Consider the following 18,858-nt stretch of genomic DNA (forward strand, 5'->3'; position numbering starts at 1 on the left):
TTCTGTGATTCGGGAGTACTAAGTAATTACCGAATTGCTCTAGCAGACCGCGGGTCTACGGGAGCTTTTGAACGAGTAAATTGGTTATACCCGGCAGCCACAATTCAGCTGTCTTCTGCAATTCTGCTGCAGTAGACGTGATGATTATTGACCACATACAAGAACTTCTTTCACAGATATACCGGCAATGCAGGAGGGGGACTCAAGGGAACCTAGACGCAGACACAGAACAAGCAGTTTATAGACTTCAATTTCAATGTCTCCTTTATCTATGTAAACTACCAATGAACCTACTATCGGGATCTAGCAACTATTGTTTGCAAACAATTGACACTGCGGTGCACTGCACAGACGTGTCCTGCAGCTACAGCCGAGCTGCATGTCTGTTCCTATGGAGAAGAGAGGAGAGAAAATACTGCAGTGCACCATGGAGCAGCTTCTGGTGGGCGAGGTAAGGAGGGGGAACCAGGGCTGTGGAGTCGGAGTCGTGGAGTCGGAGTCGTGGAGTCGGGCAATTTTGGGTGCCTGGAGTCGGAGTCGGGAAAAAATGCACCGACTCCGACTCCTAATGAATTTGTAACTGTAATTAAAATAGAAAATATGATAAAATGTTCTATTTCTCAGATAATAGTCATTAAAAATAATGTATATATACAGTATATATACAGTAATAGCTGTGCTTAGTCCACAAAAATGAAATAAACCAATCAAAATTAGTTACTTGTGCTGCTTCAATAAAGCAGTCCCCGTATTTTTAAGGTCAGATATACATATCTGATTGTGACTGTATATATGATGTGTACACAGGAATCTCTTATATATACTAAATAACATCTATGCTGTAAGAATAAATCCTGATGTGTAGCTGTGTCACTAATAGAGATGGTCAACGCGATGGAAATAATTCTGCATTGATGCTGATTTATGCAAATGTATGCACTCCCTTTGCTGATGAAATAAAATAATTTGATATGTTATTAAAATTTGGTTTGGTGACTACAAATTAAAGGGTAACTGAGACGGATGAAAAGTAAAGTTTTATACATACCTGGGGCTTCCTCCAGCCCCCTTCAGGCTAATCAGTCCCTCACTGTCCTCCACCACCCGGATCTTCTGCTATGAGTCCTGGTAATTCAGCCAGTCAGCGCTGTCCGGCCGCACCCCGCTCCCACAGCCAGGAACATTCTGCACCTGCGCAATAGTGCTGCACAGGTGTAGTATGCTCCTGGCGGCGGAGTGTGTGCATGCGCACTACGCTTGACTGACTCAAGTACCTGGACTCATAGCAGAAGATCCAGGTGGTGGAGGAGGACAACGAGGGACTGATTATCCTGAAGGCGGCTGGAGGAAGCCCCAGGTATGTATAAAACTTTAATTTCATCTGTCTCAGGTTTACTTTGTTACACAGTAGTACTATACTCTACATATGCACTCCCCACAGAGCTGCAGGGAATCCACTGAGAATGCTGTGCACATTGAACACAGAGGTGTTGTCTGTTTACAATCTCCTCATTCCCCTGCAGAGTACCTGCACATCATTCTTACATGCACCCACACTTGATAAATGTTCTTTGTTCCGGTTGTACCTTTTACAAGTACTCTTACCAAGGACTAGTTTTAGTCTAAAGGGAATAAATATAGTAGTCTACATATCCTTCTCACTTCAGTTGTCTTTTAAAATTCCTAAGCGTTGGCAGTTAAGAGATGAATTTCATGTTACATACTTTTAATCAACAAAATTGTAATATGCAAATTAGAGGAGTCGGAGTCGTGGAGTCGGAGTCGGTGGAATCCTAAACTGAGGAGTCGGAGTCGGTGGATTTTTGGACCGACTCCACAGCCCTGGGGGGAACAGTGTGCTCCAGGTGCAATGCCATTTTAAAGCACAGCTGAAGTGAGAGGGATATGGAGGCTGTCATATTCATTTGCTTTTGAACAATGCAAATTGCCTGGCTGTCCTGCGCCTCCAATAATTTTAGCCACAGAAGATAAAGAAGCATGCAGATCACGTGTCTCTGACTGAAGTCGGATTGGAATAGCCACATGCTTGTTTCAGTTGTGCAATTTATACATTACTACAGCCAAAAAGCTCAGCAGGACTTTCAGGCAACTGATATCGTTTAACCACTTCCGTACCAGCAGTCTCTTCACAGAGACTGCTGGTACCAAAGAACGGCGCCTCCTGACGAATCGACGCACATACACTCCACTCCTCCATCCCCGCAGGCTCCTCTCTCTGCTGTCGCTATGACAGCAAAGTTGTGTGAGCAGGTCAGGAGCCACTTTCATTGGCTCCTGACGCTGTCCATCAATGTAAGCCAATGGGATTGGCATACAGTGATGACCGGGTCAGAAGCCACTGAAATCGGCAGGGCGAGTGATCTGCGATAGCATGCTGCAGGATGATTAAAATCTACGCCCTGGCAGGTATAACGGGCCTTCCCTCTCCTCTCCCAGTCCCCGTTCCAGCGCTGTCTCTCCCGTAGCAGTATTCAACCAATTTGGTCAAATGCTGCTATCTCCGCCAACGGACGCAGGCTTCGGGAGATAGAGTGCTCCCAAAGATGCTCCATACTGCGCATGCGCGAGCGCCCTCTCTCACGCACTCACACAAGCGCAGTATGGAGCCGCCTGTCTTCGGGTAGACTCTGCTCCCGAAGTCCCCCTCAGAGGGGGATTCAAATGGAGGAGCTGTCGCAGCAACGAGGGGACCGGCAGAGGAGAGGGAAGGCTCTACAGGACCCAGCGCCTAACTTCTCCTTAGGTCAGTATCTTGGGTTTTTTCCCCCCCATCTAATTCCCATTAACTTTAAAAAGTGAGTCTGAAGTGAAAAAAATTAATTAATAAATTATCAGATACTTACCTAAGGAGAGGGAAGGTTTTGGGTATTATAGAGCCTTCCTGTTCCTCTTGGTCCCCTTGTTTCAGTGCTAGCTCCCCTGTTAGCAGTCTCCGACCGATGGGTCACTGCCCGAGACTTCAGAAGTCTTTGGGAGCCTGAATGCTCTAGAAGACGGGCTGCTCTGTACTCCGCATGAGCGAGCACACTTTCTCGCGCATGCACAGTATGGAGCCCTCAGTGACTTCTGAATCCTCCCGCCACAGGAGACATGAATGGGGGGAGCCCACGCTGGAATGAGAGGACCATGTGAGGAACTGGAAGGCCCTATAGGACCCAGAGCCTTCCCACTCCTTCGGTCCGTTTCTGGTTTTTTTTTGTCCGCTTAAGACTCCCTCTAAGGAAACTATAATACAGGGTCTCTTTTCTTGCCGACAGTATCATGGTTACATTTAGCACATTCTGTAACTTATCACTAGAAGGCCTGGCTCGCCGTCTCCGCTCCAATTCATCCCAAATGTATTCTATGCGGTGAGCTGAGGCAGGGCTGTGGAGTCGGTACAAAAATCTTCCGACTCCAACTCCTCAGTTTATGAAACCACGACTCCAACCCCAACTCCGACTCCGGGTGCCCAAAATTGCCCCGACTCCGACTCTAACTCCACAGCCCTGAGCTGAGGTCACTATCTCTGTCTCCTACTCTTTCTTTCTCCAACTTTTGACTTTTTCCTTCAAAGGTTTTTCAAGAAATAAGTCCATCTCAACATTGGCAGAGTTGATCATCTAGAGTATATACCATATTTAAGCATTCCTCATTGCCCCAAACTATTGTTCCTGATAATTCTGGCCAGAAAATCTAAAGCATATACACGCATCCCTTGATATTGCTGGTCTTCTCTATTGCGTCTGCATGCACCTCATACAATGAAATTTCGTTCTTTGCAAAAACCTGAGGCCAGGGTTACTTGGGTAAGGTCGTGTAGATAGGAAGGTGCGCAAGACCAGCTACTGAGGCTCAATGGAGTGCTCTAAGACCATCACAGTATAAAAAAAAAAAAAAAAAAAACCTTTAAAAATGCATTCAAATCCACGGCAAAGGCCACAAAGACAGAGGGTGTACAAGCAGCACAGAGGTCAGCAGGTGATCTCTGTGCGGGTTGTACACTCTCTCTCTCTTTGTGGCCTTTGCCGTGGATTCGTATGTAATTTTAAATAATGTTTTTTTCAATAAATAGGCGTTTTAATTGGATGTGCCCAGCCTGCTACACTTTTTTTTACTGAGGCCAGGGTTACACTTAGAATCGCATGAGATTTCCCCATAGAACATATTGGAAAACTCGTGCGATTCTGTTAACTATGACCCTGGCCTAAAAAGAAGTTTTAACACAAACTAATACTAACCTACTCAATTTAAAGGGAACCTACATTTAAAGTGTAACAGAGATCAGAAAGATCAGCAGGACTGCCAGAGATCAGAAACATCAGCAGGACTGCCAGGCAAATACTACTATTTATAAGGAAATACATTTGTCATCTTTATACCAGTACCTCTCCCTTCAGAGTCCCTTTAGGCTGGTTTCACAGGGGGACGTTAAAGTCCCACGTTACAGCAGCCAGTAACACAGCCTAACTCCCAGCACTGTAAAATCAATGTGCTGTTCACAGTGCACACGTTGTGTTACACAGTAGCGCAGCACGTTAAAACAAAGTGCTGCATGCTGTACGTTATACTGGGCTAAGCCACGTTAGGCTGTTTGCACATGCTCAGTAATGTTGGAGGAGGAGGTCTCCCCTCCTCCTCAGCAGCCAGCCACATGGCTAATTAATATTCACTGCACTGCAGAGACTAGTGGTGGGACTGTTGTGTTGTCCGGATCATGAACGAACCATTCATTTGATCCGGATCTTTTTTGTGAGTCGAATCATCCGGGTCATCACAATGAAAGATTCGGTTCACAGGATGTCTGTCTGGAAGAAACAGGAACATACAGAATGTACAGTGCAGGGAAAGTCCTGTCCTGCTAGTCATTTCACCCAGTCTGCTTCCCTAGTAAAATGATTCAAATTATTCGGTTCAAAGATCCGGATCTTTTCAATGATCCGATTCAAATAATCAGAATCCATAAAAAGATCCAGACTTCCTATCACTAACCTGGAGCGGCTGCTTTGAGAGATACATAACGCAGCTGAATCTGACGTCCAACTTCAACACCACCATACGTTGCGTTAGGGGCACGTTATGCGACCCTAACGTCCCCTAAAACGCAACGTCTTAGTGTGTAAGTAGCCTTAAAGCACAACTGTAGTGAGAAGAATATGGAGGCTGCCATATTTATTTTCCTTTCAAGCAATACCAGTTGCATGTCAGTCCTGCTGGTCTATTTGGCTGCAGTAGTGTCTGAATAACCCCAGAAACAAGCACACAGCTAATAATGTCAGAAACACCTGATCTTCTGCATGCTTGTTCAGGGTCTATGGCCTAAAGTGTTAGAGGCAGAAGATCAGCAGGACTGCCCGGAAACTGGTATTGGTAAAAAGGCAATAAATATGGCAGCCTCCATATCCCTCACTTCAGTTGTCCTTTAAATAAAAGTTGTGTTTTTAAGTGAAAAACAAAATGACCCATCTTTGAGAAATACTGAAATACATGACATAAAAGCCTACATATTGCCCTTGAAAGTCAACTGTGACCTCACATTCTATCATTTATAGGTAAAATTGGGTGTGGGGAGAAATGAAATTGATTACTAAAAAGAGAACTACAAAATCACATAAACAATTTCTCCAGGTCCGGAGATATAGCTACTCCTAGTGTGCAAACACCCAAACAATGAATGGAACAACATGCAATAGGGAAATAAATAGCAATACAGTTACAGCAATAGAGTTTTCCCACACACACTAGTTTCTCAAAGCTCAGCAAAGAGTCATATCAATGCTGCTAAAAATTCTGCCTCATCTGCATCATAAAGCAGCTTAGTCCATTTTATCTCTACACTCCCCTAACCATGTAACATAAAATGCAGTATACAGTGGGAAGCAAAAGTTTGGGCAACCTTGTTAATCGTCATGCTTTTCCTGTATAAAACTCTGGTTGTTATGATAAAAAATGTCAGTTAAACATATCATATATGAGACACACAGTGACATTTCAGAAGTGAAATGAAGTTTATTGGATTTACAGGAAGTGTGCAAAATTGTTTAAATAAAATTAGGCAGGTGCATAAATTTGGGCACTGTTATTCTATGGATTCCAAAACCTTTAGAACCAATTATCGAAACTCAAATTGGCTTGGTAAGCTCAGTGACCCCTGACCTACATACACAGGTAAATCAAATTATGAGAAAGGGTATTTTACCACTTCAGGACTCAGCCTTTACACCCCCCCCCCCCCCCTTAAAAGGAAAGGTTCAGGGAGGGTGGGTAAAAAATAAAAATCAATTTCCACTTACCTGGGGCTTCCTCCAGCCCGTGGCAGGCAGGAGGTGCCCTCGCCGCCGCTCCGCAGGCTCCCGGTGGTCTCCGGTGGCCGACCCGACCTGGCCAGGCCGGGCTCTTCTGCGTTCCAAGGCCCGCGCTCCAAGGCCCGGAACTTCTGCGTCCCACGCCGGCGCGCTGACGTCATCGGACGTCCTCCGGGCTCTACTGCGCAGGCGCAGTAGCTCTGCGCCTGCGCAGTAGAGCCCGGAGGACGTCCGATGACATCAGCGCGCCGGCGTGGGACGCAGAAGTTCCGGGCCTTGGAGCGCAGAAGAGCCCGGCCTGGCCAGGTCGGGTCGGCCACCGGAGACCACCGGGAGCCTGCGGAGCGGCGGCGAGGGCACCTCCTGCCTGCCACGGGCTGGAGGAAGCCCCAGGTAAGTGGAAATTGATTTTTATTTTTTACCCACCCTCCCTGAACCTTCCCTTTAAGGACCAGCACTGCTTTTTCAGATCTGTGCTGGGTGGGCTCTACAGCCCCCAGCACAGATCAAATGACAGGCAGAGCGACCAGACCGCCCCCCTTTTTTCCCCCACTAGTGGATGATGTGCTGGGGGGGGGGTCTGATCGCTCTTGCATGCTGTGGGTGGCGGGGGGAGGGGGCACCTCAAAGCCCCCTCCACCGCAGGATTCCCCCCTCCTTCTCCTCCCTCCCTTCCCCGAGAGATCGGAGGCTGCACAGGAACGGATCTGTTCTGTGCTGCCTCTAACAGGCTCCCCGCTGTCATGTGACAGCGATCCCCGGCCGGGGATCGCTGATCTACTACAACGCTGCTACTGTAGCAGCGTTGTAAAAATGTAAACAAAGCGGATTATTTCCGCTTGTGTTTACATTTAGCCTGCGAGCCGCGATCGGCGGCCCGCAGGCTTATCACGGAGCCCCCCGCCGTGAAATGACAGGAAACAGCCGCTCGTGCGAGCGGCTGTTTCCTGATTAATTAGCCTGCAGCCGGCGACGCAGAACTGCGTCGCTGGTCCTGCAGCTGCCACTTTGCCAACGCGTGGTATGAGTGTGCGGTCGGCAAGTGGTTAAAGAGAAACTCCGACCAAGAATTGAACTTTATCCCAATCAGTAGCTGATATCCCCTTTTACATGAAAAATCGATTCCTTTTCACAAACAAACCATCAGGGGGCGCTGTATGACTGATATTGTGGTGAAACCCCTCCCACAAGAAACTCTGAGGACCGTGGTATTCCTGGCAGTTTCCCATCTGTGAACCTTGTTGCATTGTGGGAAATAGCTGTTTACAGCTGTTTCCAACTGCCAAAAAAGCATGCAGCAGCTACATCACCTGCCAACAGTAAAAATGTCACCATGTAATAAATGTCAGAATGTAAATCAGGGATTTAAAAAGATTTTACAATGGGCAAACACTGACTAAATCATTTATACATAATTATTGTAAAAATGAAGCACTTTTTTTATTACATTATTTTCTCCAGAGTTCCTCTTTAAGGGAGTCAATTGTAAGTTTCCCTCCTCTTAATTTCCTTGTTGAAAGATCAAATAATTAGTTCTAAAGGTTTTGGAATCAATAAAATGACAACAGTGCCCAAATTTATACACCTGCCTAATTTTATTTAAACAATTTTTGCGCGATTTCTGTAAACCCAATAAATTTCATTTCACTTCTCAAATATCACTGTGTGTCTCCTATATGATATATTTAAATGATTTTTTTTTATCTTAACAACTAACAATTTATACAGAAAAATCATGACGATTAACAAGGTTGCCCAAACTTTCGCATCCCACTGTATATCTTATGAATGCAGGGCATAACTATACAGAAATTAACTGGCGGGAAATGCAGATACTGGTACTGAATGACGCTTTTGTTTAGCTCCTGATCAGCCACAAAACTGTATGCCTGATGTCTGCATGGGTGTTTATGTAGACCTGGGAAGGAAAGCAATAATTCAATATCCCCAACACAAATGAGAAAATTGCTGATTTCGACTGGCTGCTACTCAAGTCTCTGAAAACATGAAGTGGATCATTGTGAAGTCTACAAGTAGAAGTTTTGGAAAGCCCCTAGACTGAGGAAAAGTGCCAACACTATGGGAAGGTCACCCACTGGTCACTAGTACAAACACCGCCAGCAAGCTCTCCCAGACACAAGCACGCTATTGGGCGAAGGCATCTGCAGCGAGTACTGCACATCTGTCTACAACAGCTACTGGAGCTCTGTGAATGTTGCTCTGTCAATACAGGATTGTGCTACATCCATTTAAAAATGTTTCAATTGAAGAATGGTACAGGAAGCCACTGCCAAACAAAAGCCTTCAGGGCCATGTCTGTTCCCTGGGTTACTAGCTTGACATGCTAGGTCTAGTAAAACTACAATTAAATGGTATTCTTCCTCAATAGGACCCTACACTTTAAAACTTTACTGCTGTCACTCAGGCCTGTACACTGCAGTGAAAGGACATTTCAGGATTTTTCAACCGACAACTAGCCACACTGTATGGGCTTCTGCTAATTGCAAGTGAAACACCAATCATGCATAGCGGGTGTGCCTTAAGGTGGCCACACACACGATACAATAAAATGATCCATTTTAACAGCAATTCGATTAAAAAAAAAAAATTGGATTTCTTGAATCGAAAAAAAAAAAACATTTATTCAAGCAAGAAATCCGATCGGATTTCCCATTATTATTTGATAAAAGTCTATCAGGACTGGTGGATTTTTCTGATAAATTTTTATGAAAATTGAACGGTGTGTGGCAGATTGTCAATTTATTAATATTTAAACACAAGCAATTTTCTCAGAGTTTCCAATCATTTTTATCATAACTGAGGAAAAATTGAACATGTGTGTGTGGTACATTGGTAAGATTTTTGAAATGTTACAATCAGTCAGAAAAATTGATTGCCATTCTTAAATTGAAAAGATATATTTTTTAAAAATTGCATGGTGTTTGGCCACCTTTAGGGCTGGTTCACGCTTGAGCGCGTTTCAGCTCTTTGCTGATCTCCGGCGGTCAGCAAGGGGCTGCTGCTAACAGGGCTGTGGAGTCAGGGTTGGCGTTGAAGCAATTTTGGGTACCTGGAGTCGGTGGTTTTATAAACTGAAGAGTCGGATGATTTTTGTACCAAATCCCTCACCCTGGTAAGTAATAGACTAAGGAGTTGGGAGTCGGAGCAATTTCGGTTACTGGAGTCGGAGGTTTCATAAACTGAGCAGTCGGATGATTTTTGTACCGACACCACAGCACTGGCTGCTAATGTATCCCTATGGGCCCTCTTCCACTAGCAATGGCAAAAGAAAAAAAAAAAAAAAAACACGCACAAGCAAAAACTAGCTCCAAAAAGTGATTGCGATTTACAGGAAATAAAATCACGATAGTGGAAAATACTTTCACAATTATGTTAATGTAGTAACCCTAGCGATTTGAAAAAAACAATAGTGTTTTATGATTTGAAGCAAATTGATCTCAGTGGAAAACAGACCTTCGGGATCATTCTCATCGTAGCGTTCGCTATTTGCATAATTCACAAACGTGCTGCATGCAGTGCTTTGGGGCGGTTGCGTTGTAATTACTGTTCTGTTGAACAGGAATCACTTCACAATTTGTGACAAAATCCCGACAAAGACATTTTTTTTTTCCCTTCAACTACCTGGCTGGCTAGGTTTGCAAAGCCGATTTCCTATGCCAGTGTAAGTAGCTGGGAGGGGGAACATCAGCCAATTTTGCACACATGTAAAAAGGGTGCCTAACCTCTTTCCTGTGCACTAGCAGCAAATTTGTGCTACTGCACAGTGTGGCCCCGAGCTTCAGGGGTCCCAGAGCTGCAACAGCCTGGTAAAGAGGATGGGCAAAGCCTATGGAGGATCCACACTTCCTTCTACTGAGGTGAGCATCTTATTTTTGCCCCCTAGAAATACATATAGGTTTGTTTTAAGTGACTGAAGTGAACGTTAAACAATTAATTTGTAGGCTAAAAAGCTTAGTGGTACGCCTCTTAAGTTATATACAAACCAATGTCGGCCGATGAAGACCCTCTGGGGCACGAATCATGCATGAATCTAGTGTTTGTACAGCAGCCCGACATCATCCAAAGATCAGGCATGGCGGATCCTTAGCAACTGCTCACGTCTGAGCAGCCAATCAAACTGGTGTCACCATTCGCCCCAGCCCGCGGGAAGCGGCTACGTCATCCCGACATAGCAACAGATGTGTCACTAGCCTGCAAGCTACCAAACTGATTGTATAGAACTTGCCCATGATCTGTAGCTGAAGATAGTGTCCTTATCCCTGCTGAGCAACAGGACTTGTGTGTACTTAGCTTTACCACTGTTGGTTGCCTTTAGATTCCCTCTCCCGTTCTGCACTTAGTACTTGACTGGCCATACAGTAGAATACTGAAGGCTTAAAACACCCTTGGCCATGCGCAAGCGTGTAGAGACTGGCATGCGCGAGTTCTCAACCAGGCATGTCCAGTAATAGCAAGTGCTGGTGCCCAATAATAAGATAATGGACTTAGGGCATGCATTGTTTGGAACTTGTGCATGCCCAGAAAAAGGAACTACTCAAGTGAGTAGGAAAATGACAATTAGTGATGAGACCCTGACAATTTGGAACTCACAAGAAAAGGTAGTCTTAAATTTTAGGTCTCAAAACAAAAACCTTTTTTTTTTTTTTTTTTTGCAATTTTTAACGTGCATGTTTTTATTGATGGAATTTTTTTTAAATGCCATTCTAAACACCAAAGGTAAGCAAGGTAAGCAATGGCTTAAAAGGAATCCAGTAGTGAGTGGAAAATTGTGGCTGCCATTTTTATCCTTCTTTGTCAGTCTGATACGTCAGGACATCTCATCCACATCATACTCATTCTCTGTAAGGCCTGGTGCACACCAAAACCCGCTAGCAGATTTTGAAACGCTTTTTCTTAGTTTTCTGTAGCGTTTCAGATAGCATTTTTCGGTTTTGTGATGCGTTTTTGGTGTAGTAGATTTCATATATTGTTACAGTAAAGCTGTTACTGAACAGCTTCTGCAACAAAAAAAAACGCCTGCAAAACTGCTCTGAACTGCCGTTTTTCAGAGCGATTTGCGTTTTTCCTATACTTTATATTGGAGGCAGAAACGCCTCCGCAATCCAAAATCTGCAGCAGCCCGGGAGTATGCGTTTCTGCAAAACGCCTCCCGCTCTGGTGTGAACCACCCATTGAGATACATTGACCAAGCGTATCCGGAGCTGCAAGCGGCTGCAAAAACGCCGACAAACCCGCTTGGTGTGCACCAGCCCTTACTGATCGACTTCAACTTTAAAAAGTTAACTTTTCAGCAGCTACTACTACCTCCATGAGTGCTCAATTAACGCTTGTTCAGACATAGGGCGTTTTCATGTTTTTTTTTTAAGCGCTGGCTATTTCAGAAATCGCCTTAAAAGAGCTTGTGTAATGATTCCCTATGAGAGTGTTCACATAGGAGTGGTTCGATTCCGATCCGCTCACCAAAGCGCTGCCTGTACCATTTTCTGGGCGATTTGCCTTTAGCGGATGGTATAGGGGGGAAAAAAAAAACGCAAAGCGCTTGAAAAAGCGCCTTGAATAGCAATTTCCCCAGCGCTTTCTTGAATAAATACATTGTATTTATTCAGTTCCGGGTACTAGAGTTCACTTCCTGATAGGAAGTGGAAAAAAAATCCCTCTGCAAAAGTGCTCAAAATATAGCACTTTATACAGTGCAGGGAAAGGGGGGGGGGGGACGCAAAAATTGCTCAGCACTTCAAAAAGCGCTGGCGATTTAGTGTCAGAAATGGATTGCCGATCGATCGATTTGTGGCCGATTTCGATCGATTTGATCTATCTGACAGGATGGAAGCTCTAGGTCGATCTGCAGTTGGCAGATCGATGGCCCATAGAGTTGCATTGGATCTGATGGTGCAATAATGCCTTTAGATCGATTTTCAATAGATTTCCAATAATTTCATTCTGAAATTTATTGGAAATCTGTTCCTAGTGTGTGGCACACATCAGATAGATTCCTGTCAGATTTGACCTGACAGGCATCTGACAGAAATCTATCTGATGGTCGAATCTGCTGCAAATCTATCAAGTGTATGGCCACCTTTAGTGATGGTTATGTCTAGAACTCATGCATGTGATCAGTTTGGTCAGGTGGTAGATATGCAAGTCTCAGATTTGCTAGTCATGATCCTGTGCAGGATGTGATCAGATCAGAGCTTTGCAAATCTCTCAGCTGATCAAACCAATCACATGCTTCTCCATGAGTTCTCCTAGACATTACCATCACTATCTACAATGCCAAATGCATTCAATATCACATTTTGGTCCCATTTTCATGTTCATTCATGTTATAGGAAGTCTGTCAACAAGAACCTGTCTAATGGAATGCACGATCTGCCAATGTATAGACTTACAAGCTGCATACTACTGTATTGCAAAGCAGTCAGAACAGTCATTTATTGCCCTGAAATAAGCATTTGGCACTAGTCTACTTTAGGAGACTCAGCCGGAAGCCTCATAGGGAAATTCCACTAACGACGTGGTTGGGTGGATGGCACCCTCTGAAACTTCTAGGTTTCTAATAGGTTGTAGTAAACTACGCCTACACTGTGCAGCCAATCACAATGCTTTGTGTTGTAAGAGGGTGCTGTGATCAGAGAACTGTTCCATATGAGGTTTCCTGCTGGGTCCCCTAAAGTAGAATCGTGCCAAGCATTTAGCCTATGAATAATTCAATGACAGCCTCTAGGTGTTCTGCTTAACAGTCCAGGTTCTTCTTCTTTACCAGATCTGACAAATTTATATTTAATTCTCAGGAAAAATTTTGAACATTGATACCTAAAGGGGGTGAAAAATGTCAATTCTCATCAAGGGAAATTTACAATGACAAAAGACTGTAAAATATTTGAGGCAAGAAATTCTTACATTTCAGAGCAGAAGCTGGACAGCAAGGTAGTTCTTCTACCCTCTTGCCCTGTAGTTTGCTGGAGAAGCTCTGTGTTCTGGTCACATAGTTGCTTGGAAAGATGCCAACCCGATCCTGGATCTTCCCAGTCCACCAGCCTTCATCGCCAGAAACACGCGAGTCCTTGGACAGCACCTGAACAAGGTCTCCCAGACGCAGGGTCAGCTCATCCTCAGCAGAGGCCTCGTAATCGAACACTGCAGTCCAGTACAGTGGATTCGATAATGAAGATGATGCTTGCCCTCCAATGACCCCAGCGTCTCCTCCTCCACCACCACCACAGACATACTCCTCCAAAAACTCCTGCCTAGTGGGTGTATTTCCTCTGTCATCCTGGTCTTCATCATCCTCCGAGACCAGAGGCACTGGCAACACTGATGCATTGGCTGCACCTCTAGTCACTCCAGTTGAAGTCTTGCTACTGCCAGGCAAGGAGAGCAAACATCTGAGAGGCTCCATTGAACCGATCCATAGGTGTTGATTGGTGTATGGTGCCCAGTGCCCATGCACTACACTTCACAGCTGGATAAAAATTCAGAGAAAGGGGAGTTGTGAAGAATACCATGGGTTTTCCAAAACACGACTCAGGTCAACTCTACAGAAAATGCACTAAAACAGTAGTTTTAACATAGTCTCAAATATGCCACAAGCCAGTTCAATGGCAAACAGAAAGTTTGACGCCCCAATACAAATTCACACTTGGGGCAGCTGCCAGAAAGTTACAATCACCCAAATCCTGCCCTTGCAAACCATCTTACACTTTACATCCAGGTGAGGAGGAGGCTGTGAATAATAATGCTGGCCTATCAGTAGTAGAGAAGTAGAACCTGAATAGGAGAAGGAATGAGCAGAAACAAAAGGCTGCTGCAGGAGAGTGCAGGGTGAGCACTGTGCTGAGAGGACCATGCAGACAGCAGCATGGACAGTGCAGGCCAGGCAGCAGCACATCCACTCACTGATCCTCAGGAAACACAACTTGCAGGCAGGCTAGGCACAGGATACGGCCCTCCACCGAGACACCTCTAGCCTGGGCCAGCCACTCCCCCCGTCCGTCCGTCCCTCGCCTCCACTGGCTCCTTCTATTCACTAGCTGACCCGCAGCATCACCCTGGTGCCCGCTCTCCACTGCCCGCACCCATCCGTCCGGCCGGTGTGAAAAAGTCGGCTTGCGCATGCGTGGGAGCACTATCAGATAGGGAGCATTATCTGACACTACACCGCCACCCCTCTCCTTGTGACAGTAGAAGGAAGCTCGCCGTCTACAGTCAATCGTCTCTCCTATTGGTTCTTTTGCACGTCTGTCAGCGCGGTCTCTCGTTCCCATTGGTCGCCGGCCCGGATTGTAACAAATTCTGCTTCAGCCTATTGTTTACGCCTTCCATGTCAAACCTGCTGACCCTCAGCTCTTTTTTTTTTTCTCAGACTAAACTTTAATAGTTTTTAGGCATTGATGGGAAATACAAAGAATTCCAGCCCAAACGTTTGGTTTTTAGCTTGAGAGTGGGAAAGGTTCAAAACAGTCGTGCCAGTTGTTACTGCTGTCTGTGTCTGTCTGCAAGGAGAAACTTACTCAATTCTTACACAGCCTGGGGTTGTCATTTGTTTGAAGTGGAATTTCACTTTTCTTGAAAACGAATTAATCCTTGCTTCGCTCAACTTATTATGCCTCACAAAAGAAAAAAATAAAGACTGTTTAGTGTAAAAATTATTATTATTCAGTTATAGCGGAACTGAAATATGATTAAAAAATGTCAATTTCTTGATTAAGGCCTCTTTCACAGTAGGACGTTGCAGTTTGATGCGACGTTAAAGTCGCAACGCAAATTACAACGCAATGCCCCCAAAAAGTCGGACCGCAACTTAAAGAGAATCTGTATTGTTAAAATCGCACAAAAGTAAACATACCAGTGCGTTAGGGGACATCTCCTATTACCCTCTGTCACAATCTCACCACTCCCCGCCGCATTAAAAGTGGTTAAAAACAGTTTTAAAAAGTTTGTTTATAAACAAACAAAATGCCCACCAAAACAGGAAGTAGGTTGATGTACAGTATGTCCACACATAGAAAATACATCCATACACAAGCAGGCTGTATACACCCTTCCTTTTGAATCTCAAGAGATCATTTGTGTGTTTCTTTCCCTATGTTCTCATGCACTGAAGTTTCAGGCTGTTTCTTCCTGCAGAGTGCAGACAGCTCTGCCTGTATGTAATTCCTCAGTATATGAAAGCCCAGCAAGCTCAGAGGAGGATTTATCCAGCTTGTAAAAGATAAGAGAGCAGAGAGAAGCTGCCCTAATCTAAATAACACACAGGCAGTGTGCAGAGAGGGGCCTGGAGGGGGGAGATGCATCACAGAACCACAACACTGAAGAACTTAGCAGCCTTCCGGACACAGGCCGACAAGTCTGACAGGAGAGAGATAAGTTGATTTATTACAGAGATGGTGATAGTAGAACGTGCTGCAGTAAGCCAGAGCGCATTAGAATAGATTTTGAAACTTGTAGGATGGAAGAAAACCGGATGAAATTTTTGTTACGGAGTCTCTTTAATGCCCCGTTACGATCGCATACAGTAGAGCATACAGGCAATGAAAAGTATGTCCAAGTCATTACTGAGCATGTGCAAACAGTCCAACGCAGCTAATAACGTATATAACGCACTGCATGCAGTACTTTCACTTAACGTGCAGCCTTAGTCACCAACGCAACGTGTGCACTGTGAACAGCCCATTGATTTTTCATTGCAGTGAGTTACTCTGCGTTAAATGTTGTTTTAACGTGCAACTTTAACGTCACACTGTGAAAGAGGCCTTGTAGATCCAAGCAATCTTTTCTCTTTTTCATAACTGGGAAAAAATGTAATGTTTGAGAGACATCGGTCAGATTTTTCGAGGGTAGTTTAAGGCACAGGAGAGGGAAAGATAGTGTAAAGGTGGCCACACACAATACAATTAAAAAAAAATGATTTTTTTGCAATTTGAAAAAACGATCGGTTGAGTTGGTGGTCGAGTGGTGGACCAATAACAATCCTCCTGGGGAAGTAAGGATTGCATTCAGTCTTTTTTAATGCCCCGGGCCTCCCATCTGTATTGCAGTGCCTGTCTCTGGCAGCGACAACAGATGGAAGCAGTACCATACTGGAGCAGATGCACAATGGTGAGTAGTGTAAAATAATGTAACGGACATATGATGGAACCGCTGTGGACCTAGCCTTAGCTAGAGGCATGGAGTGGCTCACATGTTGCAGGGTAAGTTCCCATTGTGCAAGGACTGCTGTAGATTGTTGTATGTACTATATTATGAGGTAATAATACTATTAAAATTGTTTTTATTATTATACGATGCCTTTATAGATTACATGCAACACTTTACAGCAATCCCATCCTAAAATGAACTAAGTAAATGCGGGCGTCGCCGTAGGCACCCATGTAAAAAGCCGTTAATAGTGGTTACAACAGTAAATTTGGGCGCCGGAGGCACCCGAGAAAAATAGCAGGCCCCCAGGACCGAGGCATAGGCTGGAGAGGCTCCAGCCTCAGGGCGCAGTGTAGGATACATGGCAGTGACTGCAAGCCAGAGAACTAGATATTAAGGTGTTGGGGAGGTTGTGGGCCCTGTGGCTCTCTTAGTCTAATAGCAATCAGTGTGTGACGGCTGGGGTGGGAGGGATGGAGGGGCGCACTTTGGTGTCTCAGCCTTGGGTGCTGGAGGACCTTGTCCCTGCTCTGACCGCCCGCTATACAAATTGCGTCGCTCGCTATTTATAGCAGTAGCGGTACCGGCACCCACTATTATTATTTACTGTCGTAGTAGCCAATGGTGGCTTTTTACATCGGCGGCCATTAGTGTTAGGTATAGCTGAGGTGTAGGTGTGGGTGTTTATTTTTAGGCAAAAATAGGGGTGGTTAGTTTTAGGCATAGATAAGGGACAGTTCTTGTGAGAGTACAGACAGAGTGTGACAGTAGAATTTCAATAAAATTACAGATTGTACCCATTTTTAAACACAGCATTTTCAAATGTATGTCTATATTCCCCACCGCTCGACCTTCATGGTTACCTCTTCAAGGGCCAAGTGACTAGTCATGGCAACTGAGTCTCCTGTGAATTATTATTATTATTTATTTATATTATGTTTATACATCTCTAACATCTTCCACAACACTCTACAAAGAAAATAGTTATGTCACTATGTTGACACTTTAAAAATCAATAATAATAATAATCTAATCTCTACTGTAGTCATCCTATAATGTCTCTACCATAGTCAAGGACCAGCTTTGGGGGGAACCATTTAACTTATAAGTATGTTTTGGGATGTAATTACACTGGAGTGCCCAGAGGAAACACAAACAAAAACAAGGGCAGAACATTACATGCAAGTGGTATCCTGGCCAAGATTCAGGATAGCTCTAAGCATGCGTACACACATCGTTTTTTCTAGCAGCGTGAGACAGGAGCCAGTCTGGAGGCCAACTAGCGTAACATCAAAATTCATACACATTATCTGATGACATTTTTTGTTAGTGTACAACTGTTTTTTTCTAATAAATATATAAATGTTGTTTTTTTTTACTATGGCGAATATTATTTCTCTATGACCGAGTGATCACGGAAGTGGAAACCAGGAAGTTTGAGTAAGGCTGAGGGAAGGCCTATGTAACTACCCTAAAAGCACTGCTTGACCCATAGAAATATAGGGTCTCTTTTTACTGACTGTGGGTTCTCCATCGAGAGGGTATGGTGGAGGTGCTCACGTTATAAGGATTCATAGCCTGGACTTTTTGTGTGCTGGCCAAGGTGTAATCAGAATATACAAGAAGTGGGACAATTTGACTGTAGTATTCAGGAAAAGTACCATATTTTTTGGACTATAAGATGCTTCCGACCAGGGGTGTAACTGTGACCCACCGGGCCCCCCTGCAGAATTTCCTGGGGGTTGGAGGGGTGGCAGCATGAGGGGAAAGCCTTGGCCACAGTCGGCGGGGAGAAGGGAAGTTCCCCCCCCCCCTCTCCCTCACCTCAGGGCTCTCCCCTCTGCGCTCCCCTCCAGCTTAAGTTACAGTGTGGGCAGCGACAAAAGCCAAGGGAAAAAATACATACTAAACCGGGTGCATCCATGGTGAAGGGGCATCTTGTGTATTTTGCCCCCTTTGTACCTCATGCCCCCTTGTCCCATTTGTGTCTCTCTGTGTCCTCCTCTGTCCCCTTGTGCCCTCCTGTGTCCCACATGTGTCCACCTCTGTCCACCTTGTGTCATTCTCTATGCCCCTTTGTGTGCCCCTGTGTCCACCGTTTGTCCCCCTGTGTCCTCCTCTGCATGTGCACAGTACAAGGAGTCCCCGACATTTCAGGGGGTTGGAGGTTTGTATTGGCTGGCATTCACAAGTCAGAACACCTCTGCATTTGGACTATAAGACGCAGTGACTTTTTCCCCCACTTTTGGGGGAGAAAAAGTGTGTCTTATAGTTCAAAAAATACAGTACACTGTACAGTGTACACTGAAGTCATGTAAGAGCATGGTCTGTGTAGCGCTGTCTTATACAGTATACTGCTAAGCTACAATAGAGTAATGCATAAACAAAGACGTTT

At 44.8% G+C, this 18,858-nt stretch overlaps 1 protein-coding gene across 1 annotated transcript in view; it reads right to left on the bottom strand.

Annotated features, from left to right (window-relative positions):
* MAP3K9 (mitogen-activated protein kinase kinase kinase 9) overlaps nucleotides 1–14,412 on the bottom strand; it is an 88,385-nt gene extending 73,973 nt beyond the window's left edge. The window contains exon 1 of the mRNA XM_068251937.1: nucleotides 13,227–14,412. Coding sequence (XP_068108038.1) covers nucleotides 13,227–13,725 — 499 coding nt within the window. The 5' untranslated portion in view covers nucleotides 13,726–14,412. The remainder of the gene's footprint in view (nucleotides 1–13,226) is intronic.
* Nucleotides 14,413–18,858: the final 4,446 nt, after the last annotated feature.

Source organism: Hyperolius riggenbachi, chromosome 9 (genome assembly GCF_040937935.1).
Source record: "Hyperolius riggenbachi isolate aHypRig1 chromosome 9, aHypRig1.pri, whole genome shotgun sequence".
NCBI lineage: Eukaryota > Metazoa > Chordata > Amphibia > Anura > Hyperoliidae > Hyperolius > Hyperolius riggenbachi.